The sequence below is a fragment of the Cucurbita moschata genome, unplaced genomic scaffold, assembly GCF_002738365.1.
Source record: "Cucurbita moschata cultivar Rifu unplaced genomic scaffold, Cmos_1.0 Cmo_Scf00064, whole genome shotgun sequence".
In the NCBI taxonomy this organism is placed as follows: Eukaryota; Viridiplantae; Streptophyta; class Magnoliopsida; order Cucurbitales; family Cucurbitaceae; genus Cucurbita; species Cucurbita moschata.
The window spans coordinates 738,728-765,616 of NW_019268580.1; the positions used below are offsets into that span (position 1 = coordinate 738,728).

Here is a 26,889-nt window from a genome sequence, read left to right on the forward strand (position 1 = left end):
AAAAAAAAAAAAAAAAAAAGAAAAGAAAAAGAAAAGAAAGAAAGAAAGAAAGAAAAAAAAAATAAAAAACAATAATAGTTTACTGTCTATTAATATGAATTTACAATATTCTTACACCCATCAATTTTGCTGTTCCACCCGTCATTGTTCTTTCTTTCTTTTTCTTCTTCTTGTGCATGGAAATAATAATTTTCATTGTTGTGTCACTCATTTTTTTTTCCTTTTGTTTCTTTTGTGCAGTTGAACAAAGTTGTTACTGGACCAAGACATCCAGGAGTCATTGGCGATCGAGGATCTGGTTCTTTTTCTCGGGAAAGTGAGTTTTTTATTCTCAGTGGAATTTCTATATACACAGATAACTGCGTTTACATATCTATTTGTTTATTTGGATAAGAAAGATAAATTTGTCTATTCATAGAAAAAGGGAGGAAGTACAAAAGAAGGAGATGGCTACCCCAAACTGCCAGAGGGGATTCCCAATTGGCATAAATTTGCAACAAAATAATACCATAAAAGTTGCTGTGGAGAGAGCACCAAAATAGAAGATTATATCTTAATTAGACCCCCAAGAACCTTGTAAGCTCGAGCTGTGCTTATGTCCTGGACAAGTATTCCTATCCCTTTCAAGTTTCAAACAAAAGTCTCCGAAGGAAGGCCACCAGTGCATTAAATCAAAAGATCTTGATCTTGGCCTTGCCCAAGTTTAACTTTTGGGGAAGGCCTAGCTTAACTTAAAAATACTGAAATGCTCAAACCTACAATAGGTTACAAATGGACAAAGGAAAACAAGATATAGGTCATCTTCCGGATTTTTCCTGCACATTACGTTCCTGTTAGGGGGACAACGATGCCAAAAACATTCTTTTGCAATCTGTTGCCGGTATTAAGTAGGCCAAAATGCCTAGCAAACTCTCACACCTCCTTGACACCTTAGCTTTCCAGATGGTACCGATAAAGGGATTGATTAACATCAGCCTCGTCACCATCTTATTTACAAGAGATTTCACTGAGTATGCGCCATCTCACTTAAGTGACCACTTCTTTTTATCTTTCCTATTACTAGGAATAAAACTCATGAGAAGGCTTTTCCCAATCCACAATCTCTTGATCTAAAAGGGTTCTTCTAAAATTAAGCCCCATACCCAGTTCCAGCAGACCAGCATTGTGCTTATGATATCTTTTCTTCAGTTGATTTGTTGCCTCATCCTTAAAGTTATAGTTTCATTATTAGTTCTAATGTTCTAACAGTAATTTATCTCTCTTTGTGCTTATGATTGTATTATCTTCTTTAGGTTCATCTGCAACTGATTGGGCACAAGATGGAGACTTTTGTAATTGGTTAGAGCAGCATGTATTTGATTCAGAATGTGCTCAGGAGGAGAAGAGATGGTCATCCCAACCTCAACCAGATCCGAAACCTTTGTATAGAACATCCTCTTACCCTCAGCAACAACCTACACTACAGCACTATTCTAGTGAACCAATTCTAGTACCGAAATCTTCTTTCACATCCTTCCCTCCTCCAGGAAGTAGGTCTCAACATGGTTCACCTCGTCACTTACATATTTCATCCCTTGCGGATGGAAGTCAGTTACCCTTATCTGCACCAAACATCACTTCTTTATCCAAGGCTAATCTGCAGTTAGCTGGTATGCATCATGGCTTGCATTATGGAAGCAACATGCACCAGTTCACCACTCCCGGCCTTTCTTTTAGTAGCAGGCCACAAAATCAGTGGATTAACAACGCTGGTCTATTACATGGAGATCATTCACATCTGTTTAATAGTATGATGCAACAGCAACTATCTCATCAACATAGCCTTCTTTCCCCTCAGTTATTGTCAGCTCATCAACAGCTGCAACAGCACAGGCTACATCATCCAGTTCAACCATCTTTGGCGCATTTTGCAGCTCTTCAGTCTCAGCTGTATAATGCCCATTCACCATCCTCACATAGAGCAATGCTTGGATTGACTGATGTGAGAGATCAGAAACCTAAGTCGCAGAGAGGGAAACATAACATGCGTTCTTCTCAGCAAGGTTCTGAAACCGGTAGTCAAAAGAGTGATAGTGGATCCATCCAGTTTAGATCTAAGCATATGACAGCTGATGAGATTGAGAGTATTCTGAAGATGCAGCATGCTGCCACCCACAGCAATGATCCTTACATAGATGACTACTATCACCAGGCTCGTGTTGCCAAAAAAGCTGCTGGTTCAAGATCGAAAAATGCATTTTGTCCATCTCGAATAAGAGAGCTGCCATCCCGATCTCGTAGTGGTTCAGATCAGCATTCTCAATCCACACCTGATTCATTGGGAAAAATACCCCTCACTTCTATTCGTAGACCTCGCCCCCTCCTTGAAGTTGATCTTCCATCCTCAGGTTCTTGTGATGGTAGCACTGAACAGACAATACCTGAGAGGCCTCTGGAGCAGGAACCGATGCTTGCTGCTAGAATCGCCATTGAAGATGGTCTCTGTCTTCTCCTTGATATAGATGATATTGATAGGCTTTTACAACACAATAAACCGCAAGATGGAGGTGTCCAGCTTAGGCGAAGGCGTCAGATGCTGCTGGAAGGTTTGGCAGCATCACTTCAGCTTGTTGACCCACTTGGGAAAAGTAGCCATGGTGTTGGCCCATCTCCAAAAGAGGACATTGTGTTCTTGCGTTTGGCCTCTCTTCCCAAAGGTCGAAAGCTTCTTTCTAAATTTCTCAAGCTGCTCTTCCCTGGTAGCGAGCTTGCACGAATCGTCTGTATGGCTATTTTTCGTCACTTAAGGTTCTTGTTTGGTGGACTTCCATCTGATCCTGGAGCAGCTGAGACAACATCTAATCTTGCTAAGACTGTTTCTGCCTGTGTTAATGGTATGGACCTTCGTGCACTAAGTGCTTGTCTCGTTGCAGTTGTCTGTTCCTCAGAGCAGCCACCACTACGCCCCCTTGGAAGTTCTGCTGGAGATGGAGCCTCTATTGTTCTGAAGTCCATTCTTGAAAGGGCTACTGAACTGTTAACCGATCCTCATGCAGTTAGTAACTGTAGCATGCCTAATCGTGCTCTCTGGCAGGCATCCTTTGATGAATTCTTCAGTCTCCTTACCAAGTACTGTGTGAGTAAATATGAGACAATAGTGCAGTCATTATTTTCACAGACACCATCAAGCACCGACGTTATAGGGTCAGAGGCATCCAGAGCCGTCAGCCGCGAAATGCCTGTGGAGCTTCTTCGTGCTAGTCTTCCTCACACCAATGAGCCCCAAAGGAAGCTTTTAATGGATTTTGCCCAGCGTTCCATGCCAGTTGCAGGATTCAGCGCCCATGGTGGAAGCAGTGGGCAAATGAATTCAGAATCAGTTAGAGGTTAGGAATGGAAATCATGATGAAGTACCAGGTAAATGATGTTACCAGCAAGATGGTGATTTTCTGCATCGCCTCACCTCCTTCAAGAAGTGTAAACGTTCTCGGTGTTCGATGAGGCAGGACGCGATGACCGGTAAGTAGCTGGCCATATCACAGGAGTCAGCTTGAGGGGCTTCTACTTTATCTATCCATTTCAGCGTTTTCTTTTAACATTTCTTAAGGAAAAAAAAAAAAAAGTTCATCGAAAAATGCTTATTCTGTTTAATAATAGTCATGCATAAATGTGTATTATCAAAATTCTTAATGGGGTTGTGACGGGAGCTTTATTTTGGTGCTCTGTCTTTAACTTGAGGCTGAAAAGTCCAGAAAGTAGGTGTTGTAGAGAGCAGCAGTCATTCTGAAACTTTCAGGAGTCTTCTCTTTTCCAGACTGATTTTTCTTCTTTTATTTGGAAGATGTATGTTTGTTCAAAGTTTCTCCAGGCCATTCTCTCAGTGATTTCCCACAGCTGGATTACAAGTTTATGATGTCTTCTGGTAAAATTCTAGCTCTCCCTGTCTTTACATAAATGGGCTGGGCTTTAGGATAAGATTCATTTCTTAGTGGGCTGATTGTTGGGTTGTTGAGTTGTTGGGCTGTGGGTTGTACTCTCAATTTAAATGTAGAGGCACCATTTGGCCCAGCTTCTACCCCCTCCCCCCCAAATGTGTTTGATTCTTTTAGGATGCTTTATTTTCTTGCTGTCAAATGCTTCAGAACAAAAGATGCAGATTCTCATTCCAGAGATTAGTTTCGATTAGGTCGTGTCCTGATAGTTGTTTCTGTTGCACTGTAACTCGGGGCTATTGTGTTTTTGTTTACACGTTCAAAACGAATTACTTTCTTGTAGTACTTTTTTTTTGCTTATTTCCATTCAACAATACAAGAATGTAAGTAGAATAAGAGTACAAATGAAGAGTTTTTGATTGATCGATCGATCGATCGATCGTTTGATGATGTTGGGAGGCTCGAACTTTGCTTGAATCAGGTAAGCTGTTTGGTTATTACAATTTGTGATATGGAGACATTGATCGAATTCTTCTTGCTTTTCTCCTTTGTAGGAATCTCTGCAGAGATTTCTTAATGGGGAAACTTGCATTCCCATTCCCATTCCCACTCTTTGGCATTTGCAGCAGACTCAACCATTCTGGGTCGGTCCATCTCGAGTTGTTGCTATGCCTCTCTCGGCTTGCTACCCATAGTATGGCTCTTGCCTACAATGTTGTGTACCCAAAATAAACATTATTCATTAACTCTTTATTATCTTCACTGATCCCTATCTCTTGAATGTAGGCACGCCACGAAGTGGACTTCGACCATTGAACTATTACTAACAGATGCTCGGATTCTAAAGTGAGTTCGGTACGACTTTTTTTTTAATGGCATCTTTTAGAAAAAGCCTTCGAATCCCTTTTAGAGTTTCTAAACCCTTTTCACTAAGAGTTAGGGTAAAGTAAGCATATGAGTTTTAGAATGAAAAGAAAGGAGATGGGAGTGAGCAATTACCTGGAGCTCAGTAAAGTCACAAAGGGAAAGTGTTCCATTATAGAACACCATGATCTGCTGCTGTTGGTTCAAAGTAAATGGCGTAGCCATCCTACATCCATAAAAACACAAACCCAAATTCCAATTTCCATGTAAGTTTTAAACAAACAAGAAAATGAAGAACAAGAACAAGAACAAGTAGTTCTCTCTCACATGGAGGGAATTGCAGAGAATTGGAAGTTTGGCTCTGAAACAGAAGAAGATGGCCACAGCCCAAGCTCCAAACTGAACTCCCTTCCCATTTGCCAACCTCCAATACACAATCCCTTTAGCTCTAGAACTCCAATGACACCTCTTATATATAAGAGAGAGAGGGAGAGAGAGAGGGAGAGAGATGCTTATTTAGGCAAGCAGAAGAGAAGGTGCCTAATTTGGGGGTAATGCATAAGAGAAAATAAGAGAGTTATATAAAATATCTACACGTTTAAGAAGGGCTAAGCAAATGGGCATGTGCAAAACGAGAATTTGGAGAAACATGCGAACCAAACAGAGAAATTAATAGGCAAAAACAAAGGGTATCATATGCACAAATTGCAGCTCTTTTTGCCAAAAATGGCGATGGCAATGGGTAAAGGCATTAGGTTTGATTAGAGGTTTTGAAGGCGTTTGTGGAGATTGGTCACATGTGATGAATTGAAAGACATACAAAGTTCCCCACTTTGTTCTATCTTTCTCTCCATTTTCCACCCAAAATCGCCTTCTTTTCTTTTCTTTCCTTTTACTAATAAATCCTCGTTTTTCTTTCCGAATATCTCTCGTTTTCTTCCTCTAAATCGATTTGAATCGAAAATTGATTGGTAGGTCGAACAAATTAGATGAATAATCGAGAACCCGAATACCTATTTCATTTTAATGTTCTTGTTTGTTTCATAATTTTCACTTTTTAATCTCCAGGATATCATAATCTATACAACGTACTTTGAAAATACGTAATAACTGTGCTCGTTAAAAAAACATGATTCAGTAAGAATAGGAGATGGATAGAAAAAAAATTAAAAAAATACAATCGAACACTAATAAATGAATGATTTCCAAACTTTCACACCAAAAATGTCCTAAACAAATATCAAACAAAACTATAAAATTTGACACCCATAATTAAATTAAAGAAATGGGTAAGGTTCAACTAGAAATTTAATATTATTTTTTAAAAAATACGATAAAATCTTTATAAATACATCAATACTTTTTTTATATATAAATTGTATTTTTCTAATGGTTTTTTAAATTTTTATTTCATTTTAGTCTCTAAACAATTGAGTTTAGGTATTTTGGGTTGCCTTGTAAGTTTTATGGTAATTATTGTCTTAATTTCTTCTTTAACCATTCAACAAAACCCTTTACTCATATAACATTAATTATGATTATTTTAAATGCTAGTTTGGTATAGACACGAATCTATTTAATTAAGTAAATCAACCAAATTCATAACATCAAATTAATTTACATTTTAATTATGATTATTTTAAATGCTAGTTTGGTATAGACACGAATCTATTTAATCAAGTAAATCAACCAAATTCATAACATCAAATTAATTTACATTTTAATTATGATTATTTTAAATGCTAGTTTGGTATAGACACGAGTCTATTTAATTAAGTAAATCAACAAAAATCATAAAATCATAATTAATTTACATATTAATTATGATTTTGATTAAAAAAAGTCAAAGAACTAATGAGATTTGAAGCTATTTTTTTCCTTCCAAGTGGCACAAAATTATTGGAAAATTGTAAAATTTGTAAAAATAATTATTTATTTTTAAAGGGGTTCAGACAAAAATTAAAAATAACAAAAAAAAAAAAATTAAGGTTAGGTTTGTGGAGCTAAGAACAAGAATGTGTGCGCATTGATTAAAGCATGTGAAGTGCGCTGTAGGTCTCTCACATGGCACGTGCGAGTTGTTCTTATATTGGAAAAACACTGTTTCCAGCCACTCATGTGCCACCACGTGGATTTCACAATCTTTAAAAAAAAAAAATATCGCTACACATTGCTTGATGTTTGATTGATTTTCGGCCGCCAAACCTAATCAAATAAGTTCATATCAAAATTCGACACTTAGATTATTTTTCACTTTTCAGACGAAAAAGAAAAAAAAATAAATACACATTTGCAGATGGGGGATCGAGTAAGGTTAAAGAAGTGTAGTTTTCGTAATTTAAGATATGATACTGTAACAGTTCAAGCTCACCGCTAACATCTATTGTCCTCTCTAGGCGCCCAAAGATGACAATATATGTTTGCAATGAGTTTGGCTTGTTATAAATGGTATCAGACCCAGACACTAGGTGGTGTGCTAGCGAGGACGCTGGCCCTTAAAGGAGGTAGATTGTGAGATCCGACATCAACAGGGTGTGAAAACCTCTCCTTAGTATATACATTTTAAAAACTTAAGGGTAAGCCCAGGAAAACACATGGAGTACAATATCTACTCGCTGTGGACTTGAGCTATTATAAATGGTAGCAAAGCTAGATACCGAGCGGTTGGCTCCCAAATGAGGTGGATTGTGAGATCTTAAATTGGTTGGAGAGGAGAATAAAACATTAACAGGGTGTGAAAACCTCTTCTTAGTAGACGGGTTTTAAAATCTTAAGGGTAAGCCCGGGAAAACACAAGAAGTACAATATCGGCTAGCTGTGGACTTGGGGTGTTATCAGTTTTGGCTCGAAATATAATTAAAATAAATAAAATAAAATATTGTGACGAGTAAATGAGATGGAAGAAATTAAAAATAAAAATATAAGGTCAATTTGGGAAGAAAAAGACTTCCCCAAAGAAAAGTAGACAGAGATTTTAATTAATTGATGGATCCAACTTTATTATAAATTTGTATAATATTTTTTGCAAGAAAAATGTGGAATTTCCATTTTTGGAAAAAGCTTTGGATTGGAAGAAATGGCTCTTTTTTCGCCTTATTTCTATTTTTTTTTATATATTTTTCGAATTTTAATCTCGAAAAAATATTATTAAAGAGTCAAAGTATTTTAGGAAAAAAAATTGGAATTTACTCGTACCAAATGAGAGGTTGCATTTTTAAGCGAAGACGTAAACAAAATACCTATAAAAAAATCAAACACGTGAGTGATTATTTTAAGTACCTTATATTTACCAAAAGTTATATACTGTGAGCCAATGTTGTTACTCTCTTTCTTGCATATATAACATCTCTTTCAAAATCTCTCTCTATCCTTGTGTACTGAAACTTTCTTCTTAAATCGAGGTCTGAGGCTCGAGCATATGTTGTTTGGCCATAGGCGACGTAAGAATGAATTGGCTTAGCTCACTTGTTGTTGGAAGGTGAGTGTTGCACAGTTGCAAGTCCGCTGCCATCAAGAGTGCGACCGGTATGTTTAAGATTTCTTATTTAGTAAATTTATGAATTTTAAAAAATATCAAAATTTACTGATTAAATATATAATTAAAAAATTTGAAGGTACAAATAAATATAAATTTTTAAGCCATAAATAAAACGGTTAAATTATATATATATATATATAAAATACTCATTATGAACAAGTTTAAACTCGATAAAAAAAAATAGAAATAAAAATAGGCTCTCTCCAATAAACATGTTTTAAAATTGTGAGGCTGCTAGTGATACGTAACCGATTAAAGCGAATAGTATCTATTCGCGATGGGCTTGGACGGTTACAAATGGTATTAAAATCAGACATCGGATAGTGCGTCAGCAGGACGTTAGTTTCTAAGGGGTGGGTTTCATCTCCTCGCTATGGGCTTGGGCTGTTACAAATAGTATTAGAGTCAGATATTAGTGCATCAGCGAGAATGTTAGTCTCTAAGTATTATTTATTTATTTTTTGATAATTCTAACCTAAACGAAATTATACCCAAGGCGGGAAGCAAAACGATAGAAGAAAAAGAGGCAAATTTCAAAACCGAGTTCGATCGCGGAGGGAGAGAGATGAAATTCGAAGCTAAGAGGAATTTTGATTTCGATCTCGGAGATGACGACGACGACGAGGATTTTCTTTCGGAGGTGGCCGCGGCGGAAGCTCGTGCCCTAGCTAGTAAACGTAGAAAAATCCCCAATCATACCATCGATCCGCCCAAAAGAGCGATCGCGGAGGTTACGAGCAAAGTTTCCCCTAACGCAGATGCGGAAGGGATCTACATCGCCGCTTTGAAAGGAGACCCTATTATCCTCTCGCAACTTTCTGGTCGGATAGCCAATTCTGGAAATAAAGGGTTCATCTCTGCGAATACTACTGCTCATGCTCAATCGGAGGGTGGTGGCTCGTGTTTTAAATGCGGGAAATTAGGGCATTGGGCTAGAGACTGCGATGCTCCGGGAAGTGGAGGGTCTTTCAGCTTTTCAGGAAATGATACGTCTGTGGCCGAGAAATCATGCCCCTGCGGAATGGGAGTATGTGTAGTACTAACTGCGAATACGGAGAGGAATCGAGGTCGAAAATTTTACAAATGTCCCGTTCGACAGGTGAGGAGGCTGCGTTCTTTTTTTAGTATCCTTTCTTCCTCTTCCCCAATGGCCGCCATTGTTGAAGTCATGTAATGATGCCGCGCAAACTTGAGAAATGGAACAGCGATCTTAAGTTCTGATGAATTTATGTCCTTATTCATCGGTTTGATGCTGGGTTTTGTCAAAAATATATATGCAGCTATTAAGAACCTTGAGGAAGATATCGGTGTTACTCAAACCTATGTAGCATTCATGTAGAAATTAAATTAGTAATGCGTAATGTAATATTGCCACTGATTCATATAATTTTTCTTGACTAAAACAGTGTTACTAAACATAAATTTTGCTATACCATTGTTAGCTCAAAGCTCATTAGATACTTTTTCTTTACGCAATAACTTTTTATCATCACATGGTTATATATCATGCTCCTACTATCTTTTGATATGCATTTAATTGCTCTCAGGAAAATGGTGGCTGCGGATTCTTTGAGTGGTGTGACAATGCCTCTGCAACTAATATAATGACTTATGGAAGCCAAAATCGTGCATCAAGTTCTTCATTTTCAGACCTTAAGTGCCCCTGTGGTGCTGGTTCTTGCATAACTCTAACAGCCAAAACAGGGGAAAATGTGGGGCAGCAATTCTATCGTTGCCCTTCATACCAGGTAATTTTATAGCAGAAATGTTTGTGCAGCAGTTTTTATTGTCTTGTTTAGATTTCGGGTTGCTGAATTTTCATTTTCATATTAAGAAGAATGTCATGAACTATCCAATTATCTGATTGAACTGTGGCAAATCTTGAAATGTATACGCATTTGGTGCTTCATTCAGACTGATGGGAAGAAAGTAAAATTTGCTCTAATACCTTGGCTAAGTTTAATGCTTTTCCTACATTTGTCTCATTTTTTCAAATTTACTTTATGGTCCCAATTTTATGACTCTTCATCTTTGATCAATTGATTCCGCTGGGAGTTGAAAATTATGGTCTTGAAGGTGGCCTAGATTATTGCAAGCAGTTGAGCTTATCGCCAACTACTCTGCATATTTCTCGTTGGCTTAAATGACTAAAGTGTATAAAGACGGATGTTATAGTTACATTATAATGAACTAAGGAAAGAAAGCAACCTTAAGGGGAAGGAACCATTGCGGACGAATGTAATAAGAATATGCTTAATCCAAAAAAATTTAGCTTCATTATACCTTTATGTCAGGCTCATATATACCAATTTAAGCACAATCAAGAGAATATGAATGCCTACTCCAGGATGGGTAAGAAGGGCAGTAACCACCAGACAGTTAGTGGGAGGTTATGTACGGTTGTTGGGCATGAGATTGAGCTAGGCCTTTAAGTGTCAGGTTGTGTTTTAGGCAGGGGCATGGAATCTTTTGTAATAGGGCAGCCTTCTAAGGTTTTGAAGAGTTTGCTACCCCATTGAATTGGGCGGTTTATGTTCTTCTTGTTTCTCAATGGTGTTAACTTGAATTCAATCAAATAGCGAGGGAATACCCTTATGGAGAATAAGTGGATTGCCGTTTTTAGTGTTCTCCCTGCCTTTTAGATGGTGGGGTTTGTTTCATCTGTATATCACTTTGTCATGACATCCACTTGGGTTTGCTGTAACTTGTCATGAAGAATAGGTTCATGAATCTTTTAGAATCATGAACAATTGTGCTACATTCCCCTCTCCTATATATTGGAATTTATTTGGCTCATCTCCCATTCATTTGGTTCATCTCCAATTTTTGATACACGAATCATCTTGATTCATGTATGACACTAATGCTTTTATGCCTATATAAAGGGTTGTCTAAGATGGTTGAGAGAGACATTGAGTTCGATTGAGTTTGAGTGTCATTTTGGGAGGAACTTTATTGAGAGATACTACATGTAAAAGTGTGAGATATACACTCTGTAAACACTTCGATTATTGAGATTGGTTGCTGTCTGTAGAGGTAGAGGAATGTCTTCTCTACAAACCACGTAAATTTTTGTCTCTTTGTTTAATTTTTGTTTTGTGGATATGCGAGTGCGATCGATCTCGCTTCTGCTTCCGTTACAACACTTGTATCTCTTTAAATTTTCTAGTTATGAGGTAAGGGTAATTTCCAGCACCAACATCATCTGAACATAGTTCTCTGGAAATGCTTCGATGCTTGCAAATTGCACAAGTTGTACAGTACATATATATGAATTGATCTTCCTGTTGTAATTCCTCATAAGCGGTATTCAAATCTGTTCTGCAGGCAACTTGCGGATTTTTCCAGTGGTGCAAGGAGGCATCCATGGCAGCCAAGAATCAAGTGAGTGGCTCTAAGGTCTACGGCAACACAACCGACACAAGCAAAGGCATGCCTGCGACTGCAAGGGCGGGTTCTTCCTGTTATAAATGTGGGGGCGAAGGGCATTGGGCTAGAGATTGCTCGCAATCACTCGCACCATCAAACCAATCTTCTTCAGCTGGAAGCTGTTTCAAATGTGGGAAGCCTGGCCATTGGGCGAGGGACTGTTCTAATTGTTAATAACAGGTATTACCGACCCTCTGGCTGCTTCGTTTCAAGGTTTCTAGCAGTTGTTTAAGCTTGTAAATTCACAACTCACCTGACATTTTTGCTTATTTGGTACACACTCTCCTATTATGAATTTCACATTTACTCCTCTTGGGTGGATGATTTTGATATGGATTAGCTTAGAATTTGGTTTCGAACTCAAAAGGGCAACTCAAACTAAAGGAAAGACGGGCATTTCTTCGATCTATGACAACAAGGGATTGGACTCGAACTTACTCGTAACTTTATTTTGCTTAGTTCCTAAATTTAATGGAATTGGAGATGAGTTCAAGGAATTCAATACTTGCATGAAGACATTGACCATAGACCATGCTTAATGTTAGCTCTTGTTTTTTATATCATCAAAATAGTATATTATTTTATAAAATTCAAATATCTAAATATTTATTAAATTTTAAAATATCACAATTTTATTTAACTTATTGATTAGTATGTTTAATAAATCTTTAAAAATTTTAATTATATATTTTCGTAAAAATATAATTTTTTTTTTAATTTTTTTTATAAAGAATAAGTAGTTTTTATTGTACATAAATTTAAACATTAAACATTTTTTACCGCTTAAGAACGGAACCAGTATAAAATTTGTAATTTACCCTTATAAAGTTTGTAATTTATTTAAAATATTATTATTCTTAAACTTTTACAGGCGTTTCAAAATTATCATTAAAATATAAATTATAAATTATTTGTAGTTTTACACAAATGTTAGACATGACGATGACTTGTAGTGATGTGGCTGGCTGTTCAAATTTTAGTTCGAAGGTAGTTCTTAAACGTTTATAAAATGTGGAGGGTAATAATGTAATTTTTGAAAGAAAATACGTAATTTTTTTTTTTAAATGACAAAGTTTAGGGTTTTTTTTTAATAATTAATCATAGTTAAATCATAATATTGTTTTTGTATTAAAAAATCAGAATTTAATAATTAGAATCGTTGAATTGTTTGATTATCCAGTGGAGAATTAACAGCAAAATAATTAGCCTCGTCTTTCCTGTCGTTTACTATAAATTTTCTTCTTCTTCTTCTTCTTCTTCTTCTTCGCTCTCTCTCGCTCTAAATTCCCCAACTTTTCTGCAGAACGGAGGAGAGTAGTGCTGTGGTTTTTGTAGCGGATTGAGTGTAATTGAGAGTAGACACTAAGGCGAAAGAATCAGCGTTCTTGTACCGGATTCTGATTCCTGAGTTTCCAGATGACGAAGAAATATCGGAATGGGGAAATCTGGGAATTCGAGCGAGAAATGTCCGGCAGAACAGGCGGAGGAGGAGGAGGTGGAGGAGTTGGAGGTGTGATTCTTGGAATTGATGGAGGAACAACCTCCACCATCTGCGTTTGTGTTCCCCTTTTACCACTTCAGCAGTCTCTTCATCTTCCTGATCCTCTTCCTCTTCTCGCCCGAGTCGAAGCCGGCTGCTCCAACCATAACAGCGTTGGCGGTACTTTCTCTCCCTTTGTGCCTATACTTTTCTTCAATTTTGACTGGTCTTTCATTTTCTTCTGCACATGTTTCTCACTATTCTTCCTGGATTGGTGGCTGTATTTTGCTAGATTTTTTAATGGGAAGTTGTAGGGATAGGTTCAACCTTCTGGTTTCATTTATTCTACAGAAATGCGAGTAGCCTCAATTTTATCTGATTTTTCGTTTGGCATAACAAAAGTACATGTAGCATGGCTATAATCTGTGAATTTATTTAGTTTTCATGAAAGAACTTTAAGTTTGAAGGGATTAAATAATTTCAAGTAGCATGGCTTTATGAAGTTAATGAGACTATTGGTAGGAATTAGCCAAAGGGTGGAGATGAAACTCATAAAAGTAAGGAGACCATACTAACACAATTACAAACATAACGATGAAATGCATAATCTAACCAAAAAGACCAATGAAAATTCAAAGTTGCAATGCAGCGTAGACTAACTGCAACTTTTAAAACCTAGTCATCTTTGTGTCAATCGAAGGCAACCTATGAGTTGTTTTTTTGACTGGCTTTACTGGTTTGATGTTGTGCCATTTGATATGTTTTCAAAAACTAAGATGCTGAGAGTTAAGACAGTAAACTCTTCGTTTGAATTAGTTAGGAGAAAAATGGCTGGTTGGTTTCTAAGTTCTTTATATGAGATTTTAGTATTGTAGGTCCTTGGAGTAAATTTGCTTCTCCCTTTCAGAAACTGCTGCAAGGGAAACGTTGGAGCAAGTTATGGCTGAGGCTCTTTCAAGATCAGGTTCAGATCGGTCTGCAGTTCAAGCTATTTGTTTATCTGTTTCTGGTGTAAACCATCCAACGGACCAGCAAAGGATTTTGAATTGGCTCAGGTATGGGCCATGGAAAGATTCTTAGATGTTTCGATGAAACTATGTTCCTTCTGTCATTGGATTTATCGTGATGGAGCATGTTATATACTCATTTTTTAATCTAAAATCTTAGGATGACCATTGTTCTTTCTACTTAGTTCATAGAGTGTTGCGGACTAATTTTAGCTGTTTATACTATACATATCCCTTAGTGGTGTACTTATACCCAAATATTCATTAACGATCTGAGTTAGGTCTCAAATCAATTCCCAGGATCCAAGCTGCTATTCCATTCACAAGCTTTTTTGTTCTATTTCATATGATATCTGAATCTCATGTTTAGGGATCAAGTATGTTTTTATACGCTTCTGATTATGTGCAGAGATATGTTTCCTAGCCATGTCAAACTCTATGTTCGAAATGATGCTGCGGCTGCTCTTGCAAGTGGTACCATGGGAAGGCTTAGTGGTTGTGTTCTAATTGCCGGCACTGGTAGTATTGCTTTTGGATTTACTGATGATGGAAGAGAAGCTCGAGCAGCTGGTGCAGGACCAATCTTAGGCGACTGGGGAAGGTCTCTTTCTCTCACTCCCTCACATGGACGCACACTTTTAAATTGGGTTATGATTGATCGTATGGGGATCATCTTATTTGTTTCCTAATACTTGTCTCATTATTCCTTGTTGATCATGTGGTGAATTTTAATTTTTACTCCCATAGTATCATTCTCAATATCGAGCACGTGTGTTCATAATCAGTCGAGGTTTTAGAGTAAAGTAACTATATGAAATACTATATAACTCATCGGAGTTGTTAAGATAATTTTGTTTCATTTTTGTTTGTCTGTTTCAATTATGTTTGTGTTTTAAAATTATGTTGCTGCACTCCATGCTGATCTATATTGATACATCTCTGAGAGTGTTGTGCATTACGTGCACATTTTTATTTTCTTTTGCCACTTTTCATTGAAGGTGATACTTTTTGTAATTTCAGTGGGTATGGCATATCAGCGCAGGCTTTAACTGCAATTATAAGAGCGCATGATGGTCGTGGTCCTCAAACAAAGCTCACAAATAGCATTCTTCAGACTCTTGGTCTTTCTTCTGCTGATGAACTCATTGGGTATGTACACTTGTCAATTGGCATTACCTATCACAAACTTCACTGTCTCCTCTTTTATATTCTTTGGTGCTGTTTTCGGACAATGTAAATTAAACACAGTAGAAGGAATAAAATATGGTATGAAAAGTACTGTATCGTGCATGATTGATTAGGAATGGATCACATATATTTTTGGTTATCATTGAAAATTAGGTGGACCTACGCAGATTCATCTTGGGCTCGAATTGCTGCCCTTGTTCCTGCTGTTGTGTCATGTGCAGAATCAGGGGACGAAGTTGCAAACAACATCTTGCAAGATGCAGTTAAGGAATTGGCTTTAAGCGTGAATGCCGTTGTTCAAAGACTCGGATTGTCTGGTTCAGGTACTGCAATAGTGGAAATCTTCGGTCGTAGTTAATGGACTTGATTCTCCTGTCCCCAAAGCTGGAAGTGCTTTTTTGCTATTAAACCCCCTTTGACACCTGTAACAGCCCACGCCCACTGCTACTAGATATTATTTTTTTTTTTGGGTTTTTCCTTTCGGGTTTCCCCTCAAGGTTTTTAAAACGCGTCTGCTAGGAAGAGGTTTCTACACCATTATAAAGAACACATTTGCTAGGGAGAGGTTTCCACACCATTATAAAGAACGCATTTGCTAGGGAGAGGTTTCCACACCATTATAAAGAACGCATTTGCTAGGGAGAGGTTTCCACACCCTTATAAAGAATGCATCGTTCACCTGTCCAACCAATGTAGGATCTCACAATCCACCCCCTTTGGGGCCCACTGTCACCCTTATAAAGAATGCTTCGTTCTCCTCTCCAACCGACGTGGATCTCACAATCTACCCCCTTTCGGGGCCCAGCGTCCTCGTTGGCACTTGTTTCTCTCTTCAATCGACGTGGGATCTCACAATCCACTCCCATCGGGGCCTAGCGTCCTCGCTAGCACACCGCTCAATGTCTGGCTTTGATACCATTTGTAACAATCCAAGCCTATCGCTAGCAGATATTGTCCTCTTTGGGCTTCCCCTCAAGGTTTTTAAAACGCGTCTACTAGGGAGAGGTTTCCACACTCTTATAAAGCATGTTTTGTTCGCCTCTCCAACCGATGTGAGATCTCACAATCCACCTTCCTTCAGGACCCAACGTCCTTACTGGCACTCGTTCCTCTCTCCAATCAACGTGGGATCTCACAATCCACCTCCCTTCGAGGCCCAGCATCCTTGGTGGCACTCGTTTCTCTCTCCAATTGATGTGGGATCTCATATTCTTTGCGATAAAATTCGTCTCAACTTATTTCTCTTTGGATATGTACTTAAATGTGCAACAAAATTGATGGTGAATAATCTCAGTCTATGTGCCTTTAAAAGCTTTGGAGATGTTCTCTGTCTATTTATTATTTGTGGGTTTGTGTAAAATGCTAATGATCGTGGATATTCTTTGGAATTAGGATTCCTAGAAACTTCTTGTAGATTCAGTTAAGAAAAGAATGAAGGGAACCATGCAGGCAAATGAGGGTTCAATAACAGGATAATACTTTCCTTTTTGAATTTTTTAACCAAAGCTTTACCCGCAACTCTCATTGTTAGCATTAACATTGCAGATGGAAAGGGCTCTTTCCCCCTTGTCATGGTTGGTGGAGTTATTGAAGGAAATAAAGGATGGGGTATAGCGCAAGAAGTTATAAACTGCATTTCCAAGGACTACCCTGGGGTAGTTCCCATTTGGCCTAAGGTAATCATATTGTTTATTACCCTCTCTTATCTGCCAGTGTTTTTACAAATATTCAATGAAAACATGTTCAGTTATTGTTCTTAAATCTTTCCATGGACAGATTTGATTCTTAGAACAATAAAACATTGTTCTTTCTTCAAATCACAAGTATATAAACAGTGATTCCAGATGTGCAAAATAGCCCTGCACGTATCTGTTCTTTGTTCCCATGCTTTCCTTTATATGCATATGAGGCCTTGCAATAATCATCCATACATTTTCTTGAACTAAAACCAGGTGGAGCCTGCAATTGGGGCTGCATTGTTAGCCTGGAATTTCTTGAAAGATTCCCATCAAGAATAAGGCTTTTAAAAAAGTGACCGACAAATATTCGTAAGTTGTCATGAATTGTACAGAAGCAAAAATTCTGAAGGGGGCAATGAGCTATTTAAGTTCTCGGTATTAATATAGGCAATTTACTAACGTATATTGCGTCATTTTATTTAATAATCATTGGGTGATTGAAGAAATAAATGCTGTATCTGCCACTTGACAGAGGATGTGTTCAAAGTGATGTTAAAACATCAATGCATGATTTTAGTGCATTTGCTGCAATGTCTGTGTTACTATCAACTTGAAAGCAATTCTTTGGCTCAAGTACTTGAGCTCTTTATTTTGGTTCTTTGTTCCATTGATCTGTCAATGTGGATCTTTTTTTTCTTTCATTATTGAACGAGTGAGATTTGAACTTTTCACCTTTTCGTCTCATAATTAGTTAAACTATGCATAAATCTACGTTTTTTCTCTTAATCTAAATGCAGAGCGGAGGGAATAAATATCCCAAATAGTTAAAGTATCAAGCTTCCTCCGTCTTTTTAAATCATTGTGTATAAGAATATTGAATTGTTGTTAAATTCTGTTTTCCTCTAATAATGCTTGAAAATGAAGAATTGGAATGAACGGTTTATTTATTTTAGTGAATTATAAAATATACGTGGGGTTTGAAATTGATACGATTTTTTAAAAAAATGAAAAATGACACTAACGGTAAATTTTTCATTCAAGTTTATTAGTTTTGTGTCGGTCGTGATTTTTTAAAAAATTAGTATTGTTGTTTAAGTATAGATCTTAATTTGATAAAGTTGACAACATAAGATTGGATGTCATTTTTCAATATTTAATATTGTGTTTATTAAAATAATTTTGGAATTGATAATGACATCTATTCAAACGAAAAATCTCTAATCGTAAGGTAGTATATATCTTTCATGTAGTTTAATTTGATAACCACAAGTCAATGTCATCAATAATAACCCTCACCTGTTTTACATATCGCCATCATATTTTATTAGGACCATTGTAGTATGTGCATTAAATCCATTAAAGGCATGATAGCGACACTTAAAACATGTGTATAGTTTTTTACATTTTTGGAGATATTTGTATGTCGTCGATTTTTATCATAAAAAAAATAATGAGGGGCAGAGATTCAAACTTTTAATATATTGGTTAAAATATATATTTTAACTAGTAGTAGTCGTATATTTAAGTCGGTTAAAATCATGAATTTCAATAAATTCTCTTAAAAAAAATTTAAATATTCAACACCCGTAAAATTTGATCTCTCTAGTAAATACGAACACGAACAAGATAATGAACTAACAAATTTTAGTGAAGAAAACCCCCCCCGAGTGGAAGAACTCCCATTATGTAATTAGAGCTGTATTCATTATTATCGTTCGTTTATAGCAAGCTTAGCTAAGTCCATAACCACACAAGGTCTCATAAATCAAGACTTGGTAACTTTAAGTACAATCCATTTATGCTTTCATAAAACTAATAAGCAGAGAACAATCATCATGTTACAGCGCCAAATTAATGGCATTTAATCCCCCAGACATCAGGATTTTCTTTGCTGCTTCTGGACATGATCTGATGAATTCACAGCCCACCACCAAGAGTATTACATTCGGGAAATTAACAATGGGACTGATAACGGAGCTTCATCAACCATGATCGCCTGCAACAAATCCAGATCCCCATAACGCTCTAGAAAACGCACCCTGCAGTCCTCGGCCGCCATCAGACCGGTTGAGTATGCGCCATGCACGGATCCTGGATAATTGATACTCATAGCCTCCCCGGCGAAGAAGAGGTTGTCGACAGGGATCCTCAGCCATTCAAACAGATGATGGGGTTTGCCTACCATGTCGTAGCTGTATGATCCAAGTGAGTTGACATCTGATCCCCATCTGGAAACTAGATGCTGAATCTACAAGATGTGGAGATACATTCAACATTGAGTTCATATTGCAATCGTGTTAGCATTCGACTTAACGTATGATTATGACTTGGACTTACCGGGGTGGGCGCGTTAGGGACGACCTTCTTGAGTTGCATGAAAGCAAAGTTAGCAGCTTCTTGATCCGACATTTTCTCGATGTCTCTAGCAAGTTTCCCAGAAGGCATGTAAACAAGGACAGGATGGCTAGTGGCCTTGTGAAGATTGAGGAAGTAGCTGCAATTCTGTGATGAATCAGCAACAACTCCTAAAAACTCCACGTTTGGCCAAAAAGCAGTTTCGAAGTGCAAGATTATTTTGTTTTCAAGACCAACTCCAATGTCAGCAATGGCTGCCTCCTTCCAGTCTGGAAGCTTGGGCTCAAACTTGATGACGTTTGCTTTAAGCACCCCAAGAGGAACAGCAACAACAGCAGCATCAGCTTTGAATGTTTTTCCGTTTTCCACTGTTATCTTCACTCCAGTATATTGTCTGGATATTTTTGTAACCCTGAAAGCCGACAGAATTCAGGATCGGTCGATGCATAAAGAAACAGAGGATGATGAAGAGGAAAGGCAACTGAATTACCTATGACTGAGGCGGATGTCAATACCCTTAGCTAGAGTGTGAATAACAGGTAGGTAGCCCCTGACCATAAGTCCATGCCCACCAGGGAGCAGTTCTTCCTGAACATATAGAACAAGAAACTTTACAAGGATGGACTTTACAGACTATCAAATCCAAAAAATTATAAATAAGAAACTGCTACAAAGATAAGAAAGAGGAAAAGAATTTAATCGCTCATTTCTCCTCTGTGTGCATGTTATATATTGTTCATATATACTTGAATTCAACGGGACTGGTAGGTCAGCATCGTGATAATATAAACACGGCCATGTGTAATAAGTAACATGCGACACATCAATTGGGTTAAGCTACATGAGAGCATACCCAATTGTAAAAACATGAACAGATTCCCAAGACCATAAGTTAGAAATAGGAATAGAAAAGTTTTCAAAAACAAAGAAAAAAAACACTAATTGAGAGAAAAAATGTTCCACCCTCTTGTCCTCCACAAGTAAATAATGACCCGGCTTTCAAAGCTTGATTAGAAAAATGATAATCACCGTAGGAAGTCAATAGTGTAAAAGAAAAGGAACTTGCCTGATCCCAGCCTTTAAGTGAGATAGTATTGGCATCTGCAGAAAACCATCCTTCCATCCTGCATAAATACCATTGAAGAACCTTATGAGCAAGCCCTTCCAGCCTGCATGCAGAGAAATCATATAAGTATATGTCTACAAGTAAAAAGTGAAACTGTGTGTCACTGACTTGATAGTGTAAGTCATAAATGGCATTGGTAGTGGTTTGTTTTTCTTGGGGGGAAATAACTTGAACGTTTTACAGTACTGTCAGTCTACTTATACACATTATCTTCCATGCAGACAACAAACCTTAATTCTGGTTTCCTTTCGAAGACAATGGAGATTGCACGGAGTATGGATATGTCGTCACTTTGTTCCTCTCTTACAGTTTCTGTCTGTATAAAGCAAGAAAGCAAGATCAAAGGGTATCAATAATATGGTTTTAAAACCCAAGGCGCAGAAAAACAAAGTTGTTTACTTTATAAATTAGGAAACATGAATTATGTATTAGTACATTGTATTATTAGATCAAGCGAGAAGAGAATTAGACTAGAGAAAGGAAGGGCATTGACTTACCTCTTTCAAGATCGTTTCAAAGGTTTTGCCAACTTTTGTTACTACCTCTGGAGGAACTTGACTCCCATCCATATCAAAAAGTGCATAACTGATATGAAGTTTATGTTAGTAATAAACCAAAAAAGAACTTCGTTAAAAGAAATGATAAAATGAAGCTCTGAAGAAACAGATGTACACAATAAAACTTAAATTTATAAAAAAAAAACTACTGCATTCTCTCTTCAGCAAGATGTATAAAACTTCAAAGACCAATTTAAGTTGAAATCTTACAAGAAACTGCTGTTCACTTAAAACTAATAAAGGTAAGAAGAAAATTTCTACGAACCAAGTTATTTGACCAAATCAATATATCAAAACCAAGTCCTGGAAATCGAATTTTAAAGATGAACAAACAAGCACTTTCAATCTTCCTTTGAAAAGAAAAATGGAAACACTAACTAACTGAACCAAAACAAATGGCAAGATATCTATCATTTTTCCATCCTGAGATTGCTTTAAAACCACTCCCTACCACAATTCGTATATTAATAGCAGATGTAAACAAATATTTAAGAGACTACCCATGAGATTAGTATCCACCTGCAGGACTTGCTTTCATTTGCATCAGCTTTAAAAAGGATCCAACTCATATATAGGATGGATTCCTTTTCTTCCTGAACAAATCAATTCATTGTTCACAGAGGAAATCAAAGTATGGGACTCCAAAATAACCGAAATGGCCTTTGCTCCACATCAGGATAATACAGTTTTCATGGTAAGATTTATGAAAAAAATAAATAAAATATTTAAAGAAAAATGAACACACCAAAAGAATTGACTCGATACCTTTCCAAATCATGGTCATATAACACAGAATTATCCTCACTAGTTCTGTATAAGGGTAATCCCAACCTGCCAATCAAAGGGGCCAACGGATTTTCCTCACAGACCCCGTGCAACCTGCAGATCAGAAGTAAGATGTAACTCTAAATCTAAACATACACAACGATAACGATACAAGGTCTTCGAAATTGAAACGAAACTAAGAGCTAACCATGATGCTCCAAGATCAACAGGAAACCCAAAGGTATAATCAGTGTGAATACGACCACCAAGTCTGTCTCGTGACTCCAAAAGGGTTACCTGATCAAAACGAACAAGATTAAGAACAAATTGAAAACATATAAAGAAAAAAAAATAAATACATTCCATAAAATAATTCCGATCCCTGTTTCCAGTGATACGATCACGTCGATACTAGCAATTTCATAATACATTCTTCAGTCTTACCTGAAAAGAGGCGTCGTGGAGAGCACGAGCAGCCGCAACTCCAGCCATACCACCGCCGATCACTATGACAGACGGCGGCGATCTCATCTGATGCGACTGGGGGTTGGGATAGCAAATTTCTGCCACGGAAAAGAACTCCATTAAGATCTAAGATTCACTACTATAGTCTAAAACGATTCTCTTACTCTGTACCTTCGTGTGCGTGAGGAAGAGAGAAGAAAAGAGAAGAGAAGAGAAACAAACCTCCACGCAGTTCGGAATTACTCTTGGCTCCTGATTCCATTACGATTATCCGAAGTTAAACTCGAATTAGCGACGAAAGCGAGTAAGCAAGTACAGAGACTAAGATGATGAACAAGCGATCGCTTATAAAATTCAAGCGAAGGAGGAAACGATTGAGGGGAATAATGGAGGATGAAGATCAACAAACGAGTAAGGAAGTGATTGCAATTCGTATTCACGTTCAGACCCAGCTTTCCCAACCAGCTCATGCGCTTCAATTTCCAGACTCCTGAAGCCACACTGAGTTCAGTTTTCCCGTCGGATCGGCCGGAATTCCGAAGATCAACAGCAGTTTCAGTGTATCGGAGACGATTTTTGCTCAGAGACGGAAGATTTTCGGAATTCCACAAAAATCAAACTGTTCTTAGCGATGGAAAATTCTAGAGAGAGAAAATAGAAATTACTGAAATGTTCAGATCGTTTTTGGTTTTCTGTCATCCGACTTCCACCCTTATATATAGTATTTGGAGAGGTGATTTTATCGTTTACCATTTTTCTTTTAAATATTATTTTTAAAAATTAAATTAGAAACTTTTTTAAAATATTTGAATTTTGATTTAATTTTTTTTATGTGTTTCAAATATTTAAAAGTTCGGTAGGTTAATCTCCGATTTAAATTTTAAAAATTAATTTCTATCTAAATTTATTAAATAACAATATATATTTTTTATAAAAAAAATATTTATTTTTTTTTTAAAAAGTAACTAAAATAAAAATAAATCTCCAGCATAATATGGTATTTTCTTTTTTTCCTTTTATAAAATATTATAAATTTATTTACATTTGACCATAAATTACCATATTTTTAGTCGAGGATTAGTCTTGGTTGCAATTAAATAAAAATAAAATAAAATTTATTAAGTTATTATCTTTTTTAAGTTTTTTTTTTAAAGGTTAGAATTAGACAGCATAAGTTAATTAAATTAATCACATATATTATCATTTTTTTAGGTGTATTGTTGAATTTAAATTTCTCACTCTATGTCATTTAAGCTATTTTCACTTTAATTACGTGTATTATTATCGAATATTAATAAAATTGACGTGTTAAATTTCACTCTCAATATTTATAATAATAAAAGTTAACACAATTAATGGGAGAGTTTTAGTTTAAAAATTTGGCACTTTCTTTTAAAAAAATACTTATTATCAAATATTTTTAGTTAATTTATTGGAAGTTTTTTTTTTTTTTTTTGTTGGTGGGAGTAACTTTTGAATGATAAATATTGTATTTAAAAAGATTTAATTGTTCTTACCTAACTACATAAAAGACCTATCCATTTACATGTAATTTTTTTTAATTAAAAGAAATATTTGAATTTTAAAAGGTATTTTATTTTAATTGTTCAATTTTCGATCATTAAAGTTTCAAGATTAAATTATTTAAATATATATTAAAGATAAATTTATCTTTATTTAAAATATTCCATTTTTATCCGATAATACGCCTGTATGGATAATTTTTAAAAGACTTTTATTTATTAAAATTCGGTTTACAGATGAGATGGAATCAAAATTACTGTAGTTATTTGGAATCAGAATATCAAAAAAAAATGTGAACATTATTTGTTTTCATCCGGAACAAAAATTTAAGAATAAAATGTTTTTTTCAAGCCATTATGAGAGGTTAATCTGATTGGAAGACGTTTTTTATTTGGTAAGTGTTCTCTTCTCTACTCTTAGTTCTAAACTATCGGCCTAAGAAAAATTTAACTTGTCATCAATATTGAGAGCAGTATCTCGGGTATTGAACCAAAAAAATGCAATATAACCATTTTATTATTATTATTATTTGTTATTAATTATGTTTTTCTAATTTTGGATTAAATTATGTTTCCTAATTATTTAATTATTATTGCTATTCAAGGTAAATAAACCTGGCTTTTCACGTTCTTAATGATTAAAAAGATCATATAATTAACTAATAAACGTGGCAAATATTTAAATAAAATAAAATAAAATAATGGGGGGGTGGGGGCCAGGGGTACTAGTGGAAATAATTTTGTTGGACTTGGGTTGGTAGAATGAGACTTTTTCGGAAGTGGGGACCACCGTTTTGGGATTGGCTGACAAGAGAGAGAGTTACATAAGTTAGGTACAGGATTGGAGGGCTTGAAGTTGCCACGTGGAAATACATTTACTTTTGCGTGACGTCAGCTTAAAAAAAAAACACTATTTTGGGTTGTTAGAAATTGGTAATTTTCTACATTGATTTTCTCGTTGGGTCGGTGCAGTGGGCCACGATCTATTTATTTATTTATTTATGTATTTTTTATTAATATTTTTATTTTCATCTAATTTTAAAATTTGAGAGTTTAAATTATAAATGTTAGATTAAGTTAAAAATAAATAAATAAATAAATTATTAGGATTGGGTTTAATTTTTAAATAATTTTAAATTTTGTTTGAAAATTGAATTATCAGATTACTTACTTTTAAAAAATTAAAAATATCTAACTTAATGGATGTTAGTTATAATTTTAAAATTTTAAAATTTTAAAATTGTGTTTATTTTTTTTACGATTTATTCAACCGCTTTTATTTTAGAAATATTTATTATAAAAAAATAAAAATAAAAATACTGGTTTGTACGCACGCTCACATGTCTATGTCCATCAAAAAAACTTCGCCACGTGTTACAAGTTTCATTTTTAATTATTATCCAGTTTGAAAATGTCTCGCAATATCATTATTATTATTATTATTATTATATATAATATAAAAGTTTATCATATCACAGTTAATATTTATATTTTAAAAAATCCTTTCAACAGATCTAATTCTCTTTTTTACTGTGTGAGCGGTCCTATATTGGTTGGAGAAGAGAACAAACCACCATTTACAAATGTGTGAAAATCTTCCCCTAGCACGTTTTAAAGCCTTGAAAAGAAGCCCGAAATGAAAAGCTCAAATAAAACAATATCTGCTAACGGTGAATCTGAGCCAGACATCGAACAATGTGTCAGCCTTCTCACTATTCCCCGAAGAGAGTAGACATAGGGCAGTGTATCAGTAAGGACGTTGGGCCCCAGATGGGGATGGATTTGAGGGCGGTCCCACATCGGTTCTCGAAGGGGATAGACACGAGGCGGTGTGTCAATAAGAATGCTGGACTCCAAAAGGGATAGATTTGGGGGCGGTCCCACATCGATCGGAGGAAGGAAAAAGTGCTAGCAAGGACGCATCATATACTAAAATAATCACGTGTGGAGTACATTATTTGATTATTAATTTAAAACACTTTAAATTATATTAACATTTTCGTTATTTTAAATCAAATATTATAATTTTTAATTTTTAATTTTTTTTGTTCTTAAAGTTTAATATAATTATTCCGTTTACGTTATTTCTTATTGATTTATGGGTTAAAAGAATATTTGAACATGTAATTAATTATAAAATTTAGTCCTTTTTAAAAGAATATTTGAATGTGTGAATAATTATAAAGTTCAGCCCTTTTTAAAAAAAAAATTAATATACAAATTAGCTTAACATTATTGGAATATTATTTTTAAAGATAAGGTAAAGTAATGGCATTTATAAGTGGGGTGTCACATAGGGACCTTTCAATTTAAGTAGATATTATTACTTTTTAAAAATATTAGGAAATTATCATATGATAAAATTTGAAAATCAGAACAAACATATAATAAAAGTTGATATTGACAAGTAATCAATTGGGTGTCAGTGGAAGGACCTTTCATTTATCCTCTTATTGTCAATTAATTTATAAAGTTATCAAATTATATTTTAATTTCAAAATAATAACATCCGATATTTGTTTTTTCGAGCTAAATTAATAAAAATATTATCAAATTTTACATTTTGTATAAATAAAATATCTTTAAATTTTTAAAAATTTCAGACAATATTTTTAAATTCTTAAAAAAGATTAAAAAATATTTATTGAGATCGTTAATGGTTTGTTTATGTTTCTACGGGTATATATATATATATTTTACTTTCAAAAGGGTAATTAATATTTATTTTAAAATAAGAAAAAAAGAATTTCAAACTTTTAAATTTTTTTTTAAAACGTCAAAAACACCTTTAAATTAAAAAAAAAATTAAAATACTCTTATTATTAATACCACGAATAATTGTTCAAAAATAATATAAAAAAGTTTCGAGATAATTTATACTGTCGATGGACAATAAAAAAAATTATAATTTTTTTTAATAAGTGTTAATACTACTTCTAAAATTTTTTAGGTATTTTTTAAATACGATAATTATATTTTATTATTGAAACTAGGACAGTTTC

General features: G+C 35.4%; 5 protein-coding genes across 5 annotated transcripts in view; 3 read left to right on the forward strand and 2 right to left on the reverse strand.

The window, feature by feature from the left end:
• LOC111437511 overlaps nucleotides 1-3,837 on the forward strand; it is a 9,468-nt gene extending 5,631 nt beyond the window's left edge. Inside the window, exons 4-5 of the mRNA XM_023075514.1 lie at nucleotides 241-316; nucleotides 1,293-3,837. Coding sequence (XP_022931282.1) covers nucleotides 241-316; nucleotides 1,293-3,370 — 2,154 coding nt within the window. The 3' untranslated portion in view covers nucleotides 3,371-3,837. The remainder of the gene's footprint in view (nucleotides 1-240; nucleotides 317-1,292) is intronic.
• A 406-nt stretch (nucleotides 3,838-4,243) lies between these two features.
• Nucleotides 4,244-5,331, reverse strand: LOC111437514. Its single transcript, XM_023075518.1, has 3 exons — nucleotides 5,103-5,331; nucleotides 4,911-5,001; nucleotides 4,244-4,618 (listed from the first exon to the last, which is right to left on the reverse strand). The coding sequence occupies exons 1-3, from the start codon at nucleotides 5,189-5,191 to the stop codon at nucleotides 4,409-4,411; spliced, it is 390 nt and encodes a 129-aa protein (XP_022931286.1). The 5' UTR covers nucleotides 5,192-5,331; the 3' UTR covers nucleotides 4,244-4,408.
• A 3,474-nt stretch (nucleotides 5,332-8,805) lies between these two features.
• LOC111437513 (cold shock domain-containing protein 3-like) lies at nucleotides 8,806-12,074 on the forward strand. Its single transcript, XM_023075517.1, has 3 exons — nucleotides 8,806-9,412; nucleotides 9,861-10,061; nucleotides 11,641-12,074. Exons 1-3 carry the CDS (start codon nucleotides 8,879-8,881, stop codon nucleotides 11,914-11,916), a joined length of 1,011 nt encoding a protein of 336 aa, XP_022931285.1. The 5' UTR covers nucleotides 8,806-8,878; the 3' UTR covers nucleotides 11,917-12,074.
• A 905-nt stretch (nucleotides 12,075-12,979) lies between these two features.
• LOC111437512 (N-acetyl-D-glucosamine kinase-like) lies at nucleotides 12,980-17,761 on the forward strand. Its single transcript, XM_023075515.1, has 7 exons — nucleotides 12,980-13,402; nucleotides 14,130-14,277; nucleotides 14,639-14,830; nucleotides 15,250-15,378; nucleotides 15,571-15,740; nucleotides 16,963-17,093; nucleotides 17,370-17,761. Exons 1-7 carry the CDS (start codon nucleotides 13,159-13,161, stop codon nucleotides 17,433-17,435), a joined length of 1,080 nt encoding a protein of 359 aa, XP_022931283.1. The 5' UTR covers nucleotides 12,980-13,158; the 3' UTR covers nucleotides 17,436-17,761.
• Nucleotides 17,762-18,778: 1,017 nt separating this feature from the next.
• Nucleotides 18,779-23,047, reverse strand: LOC111437612 (probable polyamine oxidase 2). The gene is made up of 10 exons (XM_023075664.1): nucleotides 22,587-23,047; nucleotides 22,344-22,462; nucleotides 22,108-22,196; nucleotides 21,900-22,013; nucleotides 21,075-21,162; nucleotides 20,808-20,893; nucleotides 20,518-20,620; nucleotides 19,942-20,039; nucleotides 19,434-19,863; nucleotides 18,779-19,344 (listed from the first exon to the last, which is right to left on the reverse strand). Exons 1-10 carry the CDS (start codon nucleotides 22,624-22,626, stop codon nucleotides 19,036-19,038), a joined length of 1,476 nt encoding a protein of 491 aa, XP_022931432.1. The 5' UTR covers nucleotides 22,627-23,047; the 3' UTR covers nucleotides 18,779-19,035.
• Nucleotides 23,048-26,889: the final 3,842 nt, after the last annotated feature.

What these genes read in the sequence shown, in the direction of transcription:
- LOC111437612 (XM_023075664.1), bottom strand. Translation starts at nt 22,626, where the DNA reads ATGGAATCAGGAGCCAAGAGTAATTCCGAACTGCGTGGAG. An exon ending in TATGACCATGATTTGGAAAG is followed by an intron (nt 21,163 to 21,899) that starts GTATCGAGTCAA and finishes ACTTCATATCAG; the next exon opens with TTATGCACTTTTTGATATGG. An exon ending in GAAAGGAAACCAGAATTAAG is followed by an intron (nt 20,621 to 20,807) that starts GTTTGTTGTCTG and finishes CTCTGCATGCAG; the next exon opens with GCTGGAAGGGCTTGCTCATA.
- LOC111437514 (XM_023075518.1), bottom strand. Translation starts at nt 5,191, where the DNA reads ATGGGAAGGGAGTTCAGTTTGGAGCTTGGGCTGTGGCCATCTTCTTCT. An exon ending in TTCTCTGCAATTCCCTCCAT is followed by an intron (nt 5,002 to 5,102) that starts GTGAGAGAGAAC and finishes TTATGGATGTAG; the next exon opens with GATGGCTACGCCATTTACTT. An exon ending in GTGACTTTACTGAGCTCCAG is followed by an intron (nt 4,619 to 4,910) that starts GTAATTGCTCAC and finishes ACAACATTGTAG; the next exon opens with GCAAGAGCCATACTATGGGT.
- LOC111437512 (XM_023075515.1), top strand. Translation starts at nt 13,159, where the DNA reads ATGACGAAGAAATATCGGAATGGGGAAATCTGGGAATTCGAGCGAGAA. An exon ending in ATCTTAGGCGACTGGGGAAG is followed by an intron (nt 14,831 to 15,249) that starts GTCTCTTTCTCT and finishes TTGTAATTTCAG; the next exon opens with TGGGTATGGCATATCAGCGC. An exon ending in ACTCGGATTGTCTGGTTCAG is followed by an intron (nt 15,741 to 16,962) that starts GTACTGCAATAG and finishes TTAACATTGCAG; the next exon opens with ATGGAAAGGGCTCTTTCCCC.
- LOC111437513 (XM_023075517.1), top strand. Translation starts at nt 8,879, where the DNA reads ATGAAATTCGAAGCTAAGAGGAATTTTGATTTCGATCTCGGAGATGAC. An exon ending in ACAAATGTCCCGTTCGACAG is followed by an intron (nt 9,413 to 9,860) that starts GTGAGGAGGCTG and finishes AATTGCTCTCAG; the next exon opens with GAAAATGGTGGCTGCGGATT. An exon ending in ATCGTTGCCCTTCATACCAG is followed by an intron (nt 10,062 to 11,640) that starts GTAATTTTATAG and finishes TCTGTTCTGCAG; the next exon opens with GCAACTTGCGGATTTTTCCA.